This window comes from Penicillium macrosclerotiorum (assembly GCF_028827735.1).
Source record: "Penicillium macrosclerotiorum strain IBT 26536 chromosome Unknown utg000011l_segment0_segment0, whole genome shotgun sequence".
NCBI lineage: Eukaryota > Fungi > Ascomycota > Eurotiomycetes > Eurotiales > Aspergillaceae > Penicillium > Penicillium macrosclerotiorum.
In genome coordinates, this window is record NW_026643090.1 from 619504 (window position 1) to 634742 (window position 15239).

Below are 15239 nucleotides of genomic sequence, written 5' to 3' on the forward strand. Positions count from 1 at the left end.
CGTTCCTATTGCCAGTCCGGGCTGCCTACCTGTTCCTAGAGACAATATCCAGCTCAGCCACGGGTTGCGACCCAGCTAATTCGTCCACTATTTGATTATCATTCAATTCATTAGGGAATTTGTGACCCCGCAATGATATTGTCGGTGTCAATTCGTGATCTGCAGGCTTTGATTCTCGCCTCATCTTCCGGAAGCAAAAGGCAGCGAGCCCGGCAATCAAAAGGCAACCAGCAGCAGCACCTACACCGATGCCAGCCGCCGTTCCCGAGCTTACTGCCGAGGAGGAAGAGGAAGATGATTTGGAGGAAACGGAGGTTTTTGTGGTGAGGCCGGTTGTGGTGGTCGTTGGTACAGACGTGGAGTAAGAGGGCAATCCGGTCGTGGGGAGGGACAAGATGGATGTGAGATAGGATGGCGCAGGCGCGGCGAATAGCTGGTTGGATGGTTCAGAGCAGTTGGGTTTCCCACCCACATATGTGCAGCATGCCCATAGTTGGGAGGTCTCATTCCAAGTGATTTGGGAGCCGGCGAGCCCTCCTTCAATTGCAGTCAGTGTCTTGGTCTCGAGAAAACGAGAAAAAAATGGGCGCGACTAACCACATCGACTTATACAGTAATCACTTTGTAGAGTAGGGTCCGTGCAATCAGCACTGTAATATCCAGTGCCACCTTTGTTCTGGCAGATGCCATTGCTCATGCATGTGGAGCCTCTTACACAGCAGGTCACATTATGGCCGACTGTATCGGTATCGGCGCATGGCAGATCATCGTTATTGATATTAATTGCCCCTAAATGTAAATCATAACAGGTAGCGAATGAGGTCATAGGGAACGGATAAACGGAGAAGCCCGGATCGGAGTTGGACCTAGAAGAAACAGAGAGTCGAGAACATGGACATTATAAGTCCCGGGGCAAGCGACAGCTGAATGTCAGGAGTCCATTGCAGCTCGCCTTCGCGTAGTAGCGTGTGATGAGCATTGGAAATATTTTGGCCCCCAGCTTTTAGCATCGGAGGAAATACCGCTTTACTACGCGATCGCCGCGCATACGGGGTATGTTATGGAACAACCACATTTGATGTTATTCCGGCCCGGCCGATCGGCTTGTTTCGGATATGAATCGTGTATGTGACGATCTTGGTTCATGAAGGCACAGCACATAGAATTCGGAATCGGACTCCTTTACTGATATTCTTTCAGCAAGCAGCGGAATAACAATATTTAATTTATAGAAAGAGAATCCCCCTTTCTTTCGAACTGAATCTCTTCAAGATTCAGTTATTGGAATAATACACTCTTGTTCTCCTTCCGATCTTATCATGATTCTATATTATATTCATTTTTCCTTACCTGACTAACAGGCCGCTATCCTGCAAGTAGCACCCTAACACACGTGCTAGCTGGATCCTATATACACCGTTATTAGCAGCATATACTATTACAAGACGCTGCTAGTGGGTAAGCTCACCTTTTTTTCGTTTTCTAGCAGATCCTGCTAGGTTATCTAGCATGCTAGGAGTTGTAGAAGGAAAGAAATTTTACGTGTGGGTGGTTAGTGTGGTGATCAAAGTCGGGACCGGTAAATACTTTTGAACACTATTCTTCAGCTTAGATATGATCATATATTTTCACTAGATTAAGCTTCCCTCACAGATTTTTGAAGGAAGAACATATATCTCCCCTCTTTTCCTATTGCTCAACAGGTTATGAGCCCTTCGACCAGGTACCATTTGGGGCGGCGTTGGTGGTGTGGTATTGGATGAACTCAGCGCGACTCTTAAATGCATTATATTTTATCATAAAGGTGAATTCAGCAATCGATGGCCAACTGGCCTAGTGGATAAGGCATCGGTTTCCGGTGAAATATTAGTGTGCTTTGTGCCGCTAATATGGAAAGGATGTACCGGGGATCGCAGGTTCGAGTCCTGCGTTGGTCGATTTTTTTTCTATTTACTACATTCTCAAATCATGAGCCGACGTTACATCCCAGATACATAAATAGCCATTTAATACTCTTTTTTCCCACATGAAGCGGATCAAACACAGATCTGAGCCTCAACCAACCGACTAGCCTCTCGGACGATATCCCATAATTGTGCAATTGCTGCTCTGTCGACCTTTCTCTAGCTTCGGACAAAGTAATGCTCGCTCCTCCTAAAAACCTCCTCTCTCCTCTGCCACTAATTTTGTAGAGGGCTCTGACGGGAGGAATGTCGAGGCGGATATTCTCTTCTGCTGACCGAGTCAACAGAGCTTCGATTTCTCTTTTTGGTGTCGAAGCTGCAGATCAAACGTTATCGCGCTTATTGTTTCCCGGTCCTTATCATATGAGTGATCAGATGCAGCCCTGCCTCCGCTGTCTCGGGCAAGAAGGGAAGTGACGACTCAGGAGATCAGGGAGATCATCGATATATATTTTACTCAATATATTGCTTTCTCCGAGTCAACTGAATTCTTTAAGTCGGCAATTCATGAGACTGTTCATATACGATTACTTAGGCGGTCTACTTTCAGAATTACGGGTACGATAAAGATATCTAGAAACAATCTTTTGGACGACCAGATCTGTCACTCAGGCGCAATTGATTGATTTAATACCCTAGAGAGTATCACATACTAGAAACCCCGTTTTCAGCCCCGACGTACCGAATCCCGATCAAGCCGAGCGGAATTTCGTGTAGAGTGAATCTCCCAGTCAGAAGTAATTTTAATCTGTCCGTGAGCCAGCTCACTTAGTTTTTTAGCCATGGGAGGCATGGCCACTGTCACCAGCGGTATTTCAGGCTCCTCCATCTGTGCGCCTGACAAGACAGTTGTCTTCCAGTACCCCGGGGAAACAGGAGTGTGGCCGTCTGCGGTGGAAGAGAATAGCGTACTTCCAGATAATTTCTCGATAGCGGGAGGTATGATCGGCAGGCAAGCAACAATAATACCTAGCAAGGGGATGATACTCGAAAGTAAAGATTTGCGGGTAGATCCGTAGGTTGGATCTTCAGGGTTGAGTTTGAACTCGACAATTATTCGAGATATAGAAACGCCAAGGATTCTGAGGAGTGTCAGCGAAGGAACTGGATATAAAGGTTGGGGAAACGACTCACACAAGACCTAAAACATAAATACCGCAGACAGCGATTTTTCTGGCTCGCGACATCTGCATGTGTCGTATCATCGGCAAGGGAAGTAAGAGGATCAGTCCGTTAAGGATGACGGTGGTCACAGAACAACTGGTGTGAAGCAGTTTCCGATTACCACAATGACCGTCTGTGTCAGGCAGCCATATCTTTTTGGGTGGCGAACAGAAAAATGCCGTAGCGAAAACACTGGCTATCCATAGTGCCGAGCAGAGGCCAAGCAGTCCATAAATTAACCACATGATAATGCGATGCTGGAATCTACAGAGGTAGTAATCCAGAATCGATAATTGGACCAAGGCAACAACCGTGATCCAAAGTAGGTCGCCGGCATATGTAAGCTTGCAAAGATGTCAGATATCACCAGCGACGTAAATCACAATATATTCTTTGATATTTACCTCATCGAATCGCACGAAGGCTTCGGGGCCCCCAATACTGTTCACCTCCGAAGCATGGAGTCCCAATCCACACAGTAAGATCAAAGAAAGTTCTACAGTATAGCGACCGACCATGACGACCTAAACGGATATTGTTAGTGTATCCTTCTGGAGAGAACAAGGCAGATCTCTTTTCAGAGCCATCTTCATCTTGTTGGATCGCATACCACTCCGGCTAAAAGCAGCCAATCGTTTCCCCGCAGCGATACTCGCTGTAGGCGGCGAGACCATAGTCGTAACCCGACAGCTACCAAAGCAGCCGCCAGAAGTATCGTCTGAACGGCGATGTCTGCCTTGCCCAGCCAGTTATGGCCGAGGGAATGGACAAGAGTACCCAGAGGAGGCGGCATGTGGTTTTTCACAGACCATAAGATGCTCAAGCCGGACCACGGGATTCATCTCGTATATGAATCCAGGTAGCGCGATCTGGGGCCACGAGGAAGGAAGAGAGGGGGAAGCGGGGCCGTGCATTAGAGTCAGCAACCTCACAAGGGGGATCCATGCACCAGGCCGGCGATGGGATCGACGCTTGTTGTCATGGAATCGCTGAGGCTTACCATGGGCAAGTGATTTCATCTAGGCCTTGCAAGAGTTAGACTCTCATTGGATTGCAAAGAGCTTTTCTGGAAGAAACTCTCCGTTAGCGCTCTCAATGCGGGGCCCGTCATTTGGAGATTTCCAACGTCGCCGGCCAAGGAGCTCCACTCCACTCTATCTCAAACATTCGCGTTTCACACCGCTACAAAGCCGGTTTGAAGACGGCCTATAAGATGACTCCACCGTTCCGTCATTGATAAAGATATATATGAATCGTCTACGCCCCAGAAGGGAATTTTGTATCAACGACCGGGGCCAGAATAGACCTATCTGGGGCTATAGTATACAGTCTAACTTGAGAAAAATGACTTCAAAGCCCACCTATTAGGACACCTCATGCTTCCCGAGGCCATGTGGAGCCAAGCGGGAAAGCACCCGCCGCTGACGGAAACCTGCATGCCAGCCAGATGTCGAAGCACGGTTTCCGACCTAATCGTGAAACCATCGGGCACTCAAAAATTCGGGTGCGCTTCTGCCGCAAGCTGATACAGCCGACCCTCAAACGGCCGCAGAAGGATCTCATTCGGTGTTGATTTGGCCTCACATGTTTGGTGATTGGAGATGAGCATCGTCGAGCATGAGAGAACAATTCCGTGATCCACATATCGCCAAGATGTTGCCCCGGGGCTGAAGTTGAGCACGGTCAAGTAGCAGGCGTGCTTGGACCTCCGTTTGTAGGCCCAGACAAGTGGATTATCGATGTCTAGACTTTGAAATGACCCATAATACTTCGAACATCACATGCTCTTAGCGAGGTTTGACACTCAGATCTAGGTCGAATTTTACTTACCAAGGTAGGATGCGCTCTTCGCATCTTGATGATGGACCGATAAAAGGACCATACGGACTCTGGACATCGTTGCTGGTTGGCGCCGCACCATTCACTGTCCGGGTCAAGAGCTGGGATCCATGGCTGTGCGGTGGGCGAGCAGAATCCCCCGTGTGGGTCATCTGTCCACTGATTTTTTTGGAGACAATTCAGTCTGGAACATTTCAACTTGAAATAAAAAAAAGTAGATTCGTCGCTCACCGGAAAAGGAATGCGGGTGTTGTCTCGACCTTTCATAACAATGGCTTTCTTTGCAAGCTCAAGTTTATGGGATGCGCCTGCACTAGCGTCCTCGCATGCTCTTTGATATTTGATAAAATGTTAGCAAGACGTGAAATCATTATTCTCATGGTAAACGCACGCATTCCAGTACTGAATCGTCTCAATATCCTGGTTCATATCCTCACGGAAGATATTGGGATTAACCAAACCCAGCTCTTGACCCTGGAAAATGAGATTGGTACCTTGCAAGGTGAATTGCCACAAAGCCAGAAGTTTTGCACAGAGTGCTCGAAAGCGAGGACTATTTGTAGTAAATCGGGATATACCTCTCGGCTGATCGTGGTTCTCCATCCAAACTGTGTTCCAGCCGCCATTGCTCACTAGAGTTTCCTGCCATTCCTCAATGACGCGTTTGAGCTCGGGAAGTTCCCATTCTCTCAGCATCCACTTATTTCCGTCTTGGCAGTCCAGTTCCACATGCTGGAACTGTATTATCAAATTGAGTTCCGGCCGCGGTTTGTTCCTTGAAGTATAGCGAACCGCATCCAGGGGTGTGACACCACAGGACATCTCAGCCAGTGTTACACAATCATAATGTGCAAAAACCTGTTCGTACATTTCCTGCAAATATTCATGAATATGGGGGCTTTAAATTATCCAGTCATCAGATTAGTGTCAAATGACCAAAGCAGCAAGATTATCGATCGACATACCCGTTGGCAAAAAGATGATTTGCTGGCTGCCAAGGACAATCACTCTTGGATATAGGCGCATCGGGGAACTCGGATGTTTTCGAGACGAGATTCATTGTGTCCAACTTGTATGGGGAAAGGATGCACGTCTCAGCTTGGGTACAAGAATAAAAACATACGGCCATCTTACTCGAAAGCCGTCAACACCCTTATCTAGCCAAAATCTCAGCACGCTATACAATTCTTGTCGGACATCCTCACAGTCCCAGTTGAGATCTGGTTGATTTCTTCCAAATATGTGCAAATCTGTGCATATGAGTGTTAGCGCCAGTTTGAAGATTACGGATAGGAATTCCCTTGACAACCACTAACAGAATTCGCCAGCCATCTCATCAAATTCCCAAGCTGAGCCTAGGAAATTTTAGCTTTTCGAAACATACTGTCAAATGAGAGAAATATACCAGTGAATGTACTCTCCCAGTTGTTTGGTGGGAGTCGATCCCCATTCTCATCAAGTTTTCCTGGATTCCAAAAATACCAATTCCCTTTTCCCAATCCCGGATTCTTGCGCGATTTTCTAGACTCTTGAAACCACTTATGCTTTAAACAAAAGGTTAGCCCTGTAGAAGACCCCTTTTATGAATAATTAGGTTCAAGTTTACCGCCGACGAAGTGTGATTGAGAGCAATGTCGAGGATAATTCTCAAATCTCGATTGTGAGCTTCTTTAACCAACAGTTCGAAATCTTCTAGCGTCCCAAATATCCGGTTTATCTTACGATAATCACTAATATCATAACTTTATTCCTTTAGTCCAATATAAGTCATCAAGAAGCTCAACTGAAACTCACCCCATATCATGCATGGGCGATTCATAGATAGGAGATATCCAAATAGCATCGACCCCTAGCGCGATGAAATAGTCAAGACGCGCAACTATGCCGAGAAGATCGCCCTTGCCATCACCATTGGTGTCTTGGAAACTTTGAACAAGCACTTGATAGATGCATGCCTTCTGCCACCAGAATAGGTGCTCCAAGCTGTCGATCTTTCCACAGTAATCTGAGCCGTCAACATCACATTTTCCATCGCTTACCATCGAGGCGGGAGGCCGAGGAGGACCTTTGCCAAATGACGATAAGTCCTGCCAGTCCACCTCTCGAGTTCTCTCTTCCTTTGGGATTTATTTGAGGGATGTTTAACACATTCATGGGATGGGATGGATCCTAGTTGCTAAAAATCTCCCATCAGAATTGAGGTCATAGAGCGGTAATGCATGGCGGAAACTGCGGAGTTTAAACTGGTTCGGAGATACGTTCCACTTGTCGAATGTGGTTACCCCTCCAACAAAATTGACTGAGACATCATGATTGGATTAGCCAGCTTCAGGGATTGCTTAATAGCAGATTATGGCCAGGAAAAGAGAGTCTCTTTCGTCAGAGAAATGACAGTGCTCAGCTCCTCCATATCTTAAACAGCATGATTCATACGAGGCTTTTTTCCTTCACAATTCCTTACCAACGATTGCAATATATCTACACACACAAAATTCCAAGATTGCACCTGCTCAAAAGACTCTTCTTCGATCACCCATCTCTCAAAAGATAAAACACAAAGCATTGCCGATAGATTCTTCACAACCGAAAATACAAGCCTCAAAAGAAAGCAGAAAAATGTCGACGGGTATATACAAGCCATGGGTCTTGGATATGGACCGTGATTGGTGGCGGGAGGTAATTGTCTACGAAATATACGTGCAGTCATTCCAAGACAGCAACAACGATGGCATCGGTGACCTTCAAGGGATCATCCAGCGGCTTGACTATCTCAAAAGGCTTGGGGTTGACATGCTGTGGCTGACACCAATTTACGTATCACCACTGGAGGACCAGGGATATGACATCGCAGATTATAAGAAGCTGAATCCTATATACGGGACTATGAGGGATTGGGAAAATTTGACAGCAGAAATTCACAAACGAGGCATGAAGATCATGATGGACATGGTCTTTAACCACACAAGCTCCCAAGTATAGCCGAAGCCATCCATTTCACTTATAATGTTTAATGCTGACGTTCAAGTTAGCACGAATGGTTTCTAGAATCGAAAAAGAGCAAAGACAGCCCTAAGAGAAATTGGTATTTCTGGCGCAAGGGGAAGACGGATGTTAATGGAGAGCGACAACCACCTAATAATTGGGAGAGCATGTTTGGCGGTATGATTCTAGAGGCAGATATCAGAGCTATTCTCGGGCTGACACAGAGCCTAGGACCTGCATGGACATTTGATGAGACAACAGATGAATGGTGTAAGCATATTCACTTTACTTCAAGAATGATGGTGCTGAAATATATCAGATTTACATTTGTTTGCATCTTCGCAGCCAGATCTCAACTGGGATACCCTGGAAGTTCGTGAAGCAGTATACGACGTGATTGAGTTCTGGGGAAAGAAAGGAACAGATGGTTTCCGAGTATGTTGTGCTCGCTTTGAGTAAATTCTAAATACCTAACATCCAATTCAGCTCGATGTCATAAACTTGGTATCCAAGGTCCCGGGGTTGCCAGATGCTGTTGTCACGAATCCGGAAAAGACAGAACAAAACGCCACGCCCATGTACACCAATGGGTGAGTCCAGCTGCATGAGTCGTTTCAAGAATTAGATCAAGCTAATTTCCGAAGCCCAAATATCCATAAATATATGCATGAGATGAACCGCAGAGTACTCAAAAAGTATTCCAGTTGTACAGTTGGTGAGATGCCTTGCGGTGTCAACGAATATGAGTCAAGCGAGTATGTGGCCAAAGAACGTCAGGAACTATCCATGGTATTTCAGTTTGATCACATTAACCTGGATGCTACGAATGGTGACAAGTGGCAACCCCGAAAATGGGAGCTATGGGAGTATGAGAGAGTACAGCGGGTATGGCAGCAGCATATGCTCGGAAATCATGGTACGTTGGCTGCCTCTAATCATCGCAAGCAAATCCACTGATATTCTATAGGATGGAGTTCATTGTATATGGAAAATCACGACCAATCTCGGGCAGTCTCTCGCTTCGGCAACCCAGAGAAACGCTTCCGTGATGTATCAGCCAAGATGTGCGCAACTATTCTTCTCGCGCTGCGTGGAACTGTGTTCTTATACCAGGGCCAGGAGCTTGGGACACCACATCCACAAAATTGGAAAATAGAAGACTACCCAGATCTGGAGACGCAGAATTGGTACAATGAGTAAGTATTTCTTTAAAAGGGGATAGACCTCAAATTGAAACGCTTCTGATTGTTGGACAAAGCCAATATGCACGACGAAAAGCTAAGGATCCTTCGAAGGAGCCAGACATGTCCTATGCAATGGATGCGATTCGGCTCAAGGGTCGAGATAACGCTCGGATGCCGATGCCATGGGATACTTCGAAAAATTATGGATTCACAGGACCGAATACTAAACCATGGATTCGTTTTAACGAGGAATACCCTGATGTCAATGTGCAGAAGCAAGAACAAGATCCAGATTCTGTGCTAAGTTACTTTATCAAGCTGATTCAAATTCGGAAAGAGAATCCATTTATGGTGAGTGTGACGGCGACCAACAGTATATGATACCATTTCAAGGTGCTGATGCTCTACTGCAGACGTATGGTGCCTATGTCCCAGTCAACCCAACTGACCCCCAAATATTTTCATTCCTTCGGACCCAAGGCCCATGGCAGTCGTTTATTTTTTGTAATTGGTCTGCGAAAAGCGTGGTTTTTTCTATTCCAGAGGAGATTGACATTGACCTCGCCGTTCTGGTCATTTCCAATTATCCCGTTGCAGACAATCCGTTGCAGTATGAAGTGCCGTTGCAACCGTATGAAGCGCGGATCTACTCATTACGGAATTAATTGTGCCACCAAAGGGTCGGAGGACCTAAAATGTTTTTTAAATTCAAGACTTTCGCAACCTCTGAGAAATCCAATGACAGCTTTCACGTCGGTGTTACGTAGGGTGGAAAGAGAATCGGACCTGCCATAAATACGTCCCAAATTGATAAATCTGGAGACTTGTATTTAGTTCTTGGGTCAGGTACCGAGTGGCCGATAGACGTTCAGATAGCATTAAATCATGATCTTGAAAGAGTTAAGAAATTATATTGCTTTCTAATACATCCGAGTCGTCGCTCTCATAAGCTATATGTTTTTGAATCTCCGTCCGCATCTCCCTTTATCAATCAAGCGGTGAATCGTTTTGGTGACATTCCACGCGCTCGTCAGTTATCACATCTGCACTCCCAGGAGCCACATATCAGGTACTCTTCTTCTGAGCCTCCCGCTCCGCCTTACGGAGAGCACGCTTGCGAATGGTCTCGTGCATGGATTTATTCTGCGACACCACAAAGCTATTGTAGGGCGATGTAACGGAAGTCAGGAACCAAGCCATGAGACCATGGCTCCAGAAGGGGGAAGAGCTATAGGCATATGCAGAGGAACCGCCGTGACGGCCGATCTTAGAGAGGACAGCGCGGACAAAGGCACGAGGAGTGGGAATTGACGCAGAAGCACGGCGGACCTTAGACATCGCGGAGGTGATCAGATAGGCCTGGACGAGCTCCACATCAATCCCATATGGGGCAAGTTCGGATCCCAGGGCAGTAGACCACTGCTGGAGGAAGGCCTTGCTGCCGGAGTAAGTGGCAAGAAGAGGGGTAGGAAGGAGACCACCGAATGAGCCCATGGTCAGGACAAGACCGCGACGGCGCTGCGTCATACCAGGGACAACGAGCTGTGTAACACGCAAGGTACCGTGACAGTTGATGTTAATGATGTTGGACATCTCATCCGCGGGGGTCTGGGCGAACGGAACAGGAATTGAGTGGCTCTGGCCGACATTGTTGATCAGGATGGAAACATCCAGATCGGAGACCAGAGCTCCCAGCGCCTTGTAGTCCGCATCTGCGTTGCGCGAAAAGTCCATAGCTAGAATCTTGGTATCCACCTTCGGAAATTGTTGTTTAATTTCCTCCGCAAGGGCAATCAGTTTCGATTCCGTCCGCGAAACCAGTACAACATTGAATTTGGCACGGGCCAGCTGCAGCGCAAACTCCTTACCGAGACCGTCGGAGGCACCGGTGACGACGGCCCAGCTACCGGGAGGACCGAAAGAGCGTAGCTAGGTTAATTTGACTGTCAGTTTGAGAACGAGCTACCGAACCAGGGAGAACAGGACATACAGGTTTGCCTGGAAGCACGAAGAGGCTCAGAAGCACCCGTACGAACGACCAGACCTTGCAAGCGACGGTCAGCCCTCCAGCTGCGAGGAGGAGCAGCGCGCCGATGGTTGGCAGGCCAGGAGCCAGGTGGCTGGGCCATTGCGCGAGGCACTCGGTATATTTGGACAGATCCATGGTGGTTGTTTATGGGGCGTGAGGAAGAGGGCGCGAGGGGGAAAAAGAGATGCAGCTTGTTGGGGGAAGGTTGATCGACGCCAAGAACCCCAAACTTCCAAACATCCTCGGTCTCCGTCCTCACAAGGAAATCATCCCCAACCCAATCTCCATTGACTACGCTGCCATGGATCACTTGCTGTCCTACTTGCCGCCATTTGATGGCTTTTTACCCAAGTGGCTTCTTTTCGTATGTTAACTCGGTTCGACTTCGTTCGACTTCGGTAGAAGCTTCGCTAACTCCATCAACCTAGGTCTCCGTGGTTTCCGCTGTCAACAGTCTCCAGGCCTACTGCTCCTCCGAATATACCTCGAAGCTCTACACCAATGGCGCCGTCCCAGTGGAGCCATTGTCCGGTCGCGTTTTTGGCACTTGGACTTTCCTCTCTGCGGTAGTACGTATGACAGCCGCCTACAACATCAACAATGCTGTCGCCTACGATCTTGCCCTGTGGACATACGGCATTGCTTTAACACACTTTGTTGGAGAGCTCGTGTTTGGCAATGCCTCTCTGCGTGGGAGATTTTTGAGCCCGTTGATCGTGGCTTCATCTTCCCTGGCTTGGATGTTGACCCAACGGGAGGCTTATCTGAGTGTCTAAGCGGCATGAAGGGAAGGATGGAGGTGTATGGATGCCAGGTACCCAAAGCTGCTGATCATGGATTGAAAAGCGGATGAAGGTCCTCTTTTCTATGAATATCCTTGCATCATTCATTGAAGGATGTCAATATGTTCCAAAATATAGATGATGGCTGTTGAATATTACAACACCCTGTAGCCAAATAATATATCATATACCATATCTACGACAGATTTTCACATTCACACGTTGTACTGCGCAGATATATGTCTTCGTATTTATAATATCGATTTGAACCTGAAGGGTCGTCGGTCATTTTCTTAAGTATCGAATCACAATGAGCAGGGACCAAAGATAATCTTCGCCTCTGTTTACCCATCTGCTATTTACAGCTTAGCTCGGTCTTGTCCTGAGATGAGCTCATTCACCAGATTGGCTGCCTTTTCAGCACAACTGAAAGATACCTGATAGCCGAATCCTCCATGGCCATAGTTGTGAACAATCTTGACCCCATTGACTTGGTCCTTCTCAATGCGCGGGCCATCTGTTCTGGCAGGACGCAAGCCAACTCCATGTCTCACGATGTCCAGCCCTTCAACCCCCTGGCCCTTCTTGACAAGTCGGGGATCGAGCTTAATGGCACGCTGCATAATTCGGTTGGCGGTGTTGGGGTCCGGTAGGGGATCCCACTGATCCTTTTGGTAAGTTCCGCCAATTACGGTCCCACCCCCTGGATAAGATTAGCGATCGGCCGTAGAAATCGTTTTCGAAGAATTGACAAACCTGCAGCCCGAGGGAAAATATATGAAACTTCGTCTCCTCCATCATCGGAGCCGGAAATCACGGACATGGATCCGGGGTCATTTCGCACAATCATGATTTGGCCACGAACAGGGTAAACTTGACTATCGACCACCCCCCCAAGAGTTCGTGAGGCGAGGCCGGTGCAGTTAACAACCACATTTGCCTTGGCACCAGAGTGATGAGCATCTGCAGCATCGGAAATGTGCTTGAACACGCCCCTTCTGAACACACAACCGTTCTTGATACACTGGCCGACCAACCAGGGAAGATAAATTGCTGTGTTAATGCAGACAGAGGTAAACTTTTGCGCATTGTCAATATCACCAGGGAGTTGCTCCCGAGGAAGATTTTGGAACTGTGTGTTGAGTGAGCATATAATATCTCTTTCATAGCCAGGCGACCGAATGGAATATTCGATGACTTACGTTGGGAACAACATCTTTGAACCAAGGCTCGGCCTGGGTTAATTCTGCAGACCATTGGCCTGTAACAGAGTCTTGATCCTTAATTCGGTTATGAATGGTCACATCTGGATAATGAGTGAGACCATTGAAGCCAACCGCGTAAGTCTTTGTAGAAATTGCATTTCCATACCTTGAAAGTGAATACCTGATTCCGGGTGATTCTTTGCTAGATCCCGCAGCTTGGGCCAAGTGGCTCTCTCCCATTCTGCATGATCGCTATCCTTCTTTCCAAATCTGATTTTACTATAGTGAGAATCTAAATAGTGATGTGCAATGGAAGAGAGTAACGTACGGCATATAGTTTGCACCCGCCCATGGAGACGCATATTCAATGTCGTAGTCTCCTGGCATATGCTTGGAAGCCACTGTGACTTTATTGGCTGGATCCTGGGATAACAACAGCGCAGTTGTGAGGCCAGATACTCCCGCACTATGTAATGATGCCGAGTCAGTGGTCTCTCGGGTTTGAGCAGCAGCAATGTGCAGTTTGTATGAAGATGGTTCAATTTCTCACCCAATGACGACAATGTTGTTCGCTGTCATTTTGAATGCAATAAATTTGGCAAAATCAGTGAAAGAGAGTTGAGAGTGTTTCAATGGGCTTTAAATACCATAAATAGAGTGTTTTCGATGGTGGTTTTATTGACTCACAGAATATTGAGAGGAATAAGAGAGTGATGTGATAGGGTCCGGGCGGCTCGTCGCGCCCCTTAATAAGCCTAGCCCGTTCCGGCGGAGAGAGAGTTTTCCGCCGGAATCCCACCTTGTACAAGGCTTCCTACGGTATACTATCATCCTTTAATGACACACAGGATCTCTCATCACGAGAAACAAGCTGTAATCTTTCTCAAATAAAGAAAAGAAGCATTCAACACTCGAAGTACATATTATGAAAAACTACTTCAGTAATAGACTCAGAGATATACATGCCCAGTATCGGTCTCTTCAGAAAAAGGCGTGAAATCTAGACCACTCCAAAAAGTGTCGGCGGAATCCTCAAACCATAAGTCAAGATTAGAGAATATGATGCCATCAGGCGACGATTCGCTCAACATTAAGTTATTCGCATCGCCTATGGCACTATTCTGCTGATTGAAGCCCTCAGAAACAGAGCCCCCAGAGGGATTTTCTTGATTTGATAACACAGGGTCGTTCCTCACTTTATTTAAAGAGCACATCACCTTGGCCAAAGACTCTCCGCAACGGGAGATGCACATGACAGCCAAGTCCCATCCTTCATTTTTAGCAATATCTTGGAGCTTGGCCCAGAATTTAATAAGGCTAGATTTGCAGGACTCGGTGATGACATCGTCAGAGGATTCAATCGTGCAGCGAAGAAGAATTATGCATGTGAAAGTAAGATGATGTGCCGTATCTGCGATAATATCCGTTCAGAAATAAGAATCAAATGTATCAGGTGAATAATACTCACAAACAAGCCAGAACTCGCGTAACTGTTCCCGTTCCAGGGAGCACACATATTCAACAATGTCCTGGGCCGATCGGCGAAGTCTTCCGAGATAGAATTGCAAGGTCGCGGTCCGGTCTATATCGGCCGAACATGATTTATTTGCAGCCTGTTTTTGTGAGCTTCCTTGTCCTAACTCGGAGCGCTAGAACTTACTCGAAAAGCAATGCGGCATAAAAGCAAGCGGATAGAAAGGTAGCTCAAGCATAAGCTACTCAGTCCAGAAACAGTGCCATGGTATTTCTTACTTCGACCTTTTAGCGGCAAAGTGACTTCTTCTTCCCAGGTATCCAAATTTGCTTCGAGCCGACGAATATCTCTCCAAATATCTCTCTGCTCAAGATCGTACACAAGTGGAAGAACCTCCCCCAAGATGACGGTAAGAGAACAGAGATGAATAAAACATTCTGAGGCTTTGAGCATATTCTGGGACTGCTTTCTGTGGGTGAGATCAATCAAAGTAGGAATTGGGACATCGTATTGTCGGTTTGTAATATTTGGCGCCACCCCGTGCGCAAAACTCGACCTATTTCCCCTGTTAGCAACCGAGTAGAATGATAAGTGACTGCATGTAGAGAGAAGAATC

General features: G+C 46.9%; 7 protein-coding genes across 7 annotated transcripts; 3 read left to right on the forward strand and 4 right to left on the reverse strand.

The window, feature by feature from the left end:
* Positions 1–248: 248 nt before the first annotated feature.
* On the forward strand, positions 249–793 carry N7462_011188 (uncharacterized protein; the record flags this gene model as incomplete). The annotated part of the gene is made up of 2 exons (XM_057082902.1): positions 249–361; positions 634–793. The coding sequence occupies 2 exons, from the start codon at positions 249–251 to the stop codon at positions 791–793; spliced, it is 273 nt and encodes a 90-aa protein (XP_056928257.1).
* Positions 794–2631: 1838 nt separating this feature from the next.
* On the reverse strand, positions 2632–3921 carry N7462_011189 (uncharacterized protein; the record flags this gene model as incomplete). The annotated part of the gene is made up of 4 exons (XM_057082903.1): positions 2632–3046; positions 3099–3472; positions 3533–3652; positions 3739–3921. 4 exons carry the CDS (start codon positions 3919–3921, stop codon positions 2632–2634), a joined length of 1092 nt encoding a protein of 363 aa, XP_056928258.1.
* A 699-nt stretch (positions 3922–4620) lies between these two features.
* Positions 4621–7009, reverse strand: N7462_011190 (glycoside hydrolase family 13 protein; the record flags this gene model as incomplete). Its single annotated transcript, XM_057082904.1, has 11 exons — positions 4621–4896; positions 4959–5126; positions 5199–5298; positions 5359–5705; positions 5760–5865; positions 5933–6036; positions 6102–6217; positions 6284–6322; positions 6373–6511; positions 6574–6697; positions 6762–7009. 11 exons carry the CDS (start codon positions 7007–7009, stop codon positions 4621–4623), a joined length of 1767 nt encoding a protein of 588 aa, XP_056928259.1.
* A 574-nt stretch (positions 7010–7583) lies between these two features.
* On the forward strand, positions 7584–9798 carry N7462_011191 (alpha-glucosidase; the record flags this gene model as incomplete). The annotated part of the gene is made up of 8 exons (XM_057082905.1): positions 7584–7940; positions 7997–8251; positions 8295–8384; positions 8436–8539; positions 8594–8865; positions 8917–9145; positions 9208–9484; positions 9547–9798. 8 exons carry the CDS (start codon positions 7584–7586, stop codon positions 9796–9798), a joined length of 1836 nt encoding a protein of 611 aa, XP_056928260.1.
* Positions 9799–10198: 400 nt separating this feature from the next.
* Positions 10199–11297, reverse strand: N7462_011192 (ketoreductase; the record flags this gene model as incomplete). The annotated part of the gene is made up of 2 exons (XM_057082906.1): positions 10199–11062; positions 11124–11297. 2 exons carry the CDS (start codon positions 11295–11297, stop codon positions 10199–10201), a joined length of 1038 nt encoding a protein of 345 aa, XP_056928261.1.
* A 166-nt stretch (positions 11298–11463) lies between these two features.
* N7462_011193 (Erg28 family protein) lies at positions 11464–11938 on the forward strand (the record flags this gene model as incomplete). Its single annotated transcript, XM_057082907.1, has 2 exons — positions 11464–11526; positions 11591–11938. The coding sequence occupies 2 exons, from the start codon at positions 11464–11466 to the stop codon at positions 11936–11938; spliced, it is 411 nt and encodes a 136-aa protein (XP_056928262.1).
* A 365-nt stretch (positions 11939–12303) lies between these two features.
* Positions 12304–13728, reverse strand: N7462_011194 (FAD-dependent oxidoreductase; the record flags this gene model as incomplete). The annotated part of the gene is made up of 6 exons (XM_057082908.1): positions 12304–12647; positions 12701–13076; positions 13147–13250; positions 13316–13428; positions 13478–13615; positions 13700–13728. The coding sequence occupies 6 exons, from the start codon at positions 13726–13728 to the stop codon at positions 12304–12306; spliced, it is 1104 nt and encodes a 367-aa protein (XP_056928263.1).
* Between the last annotated feature and the right edge of the window lie 1511 nt (positions 13729–15239).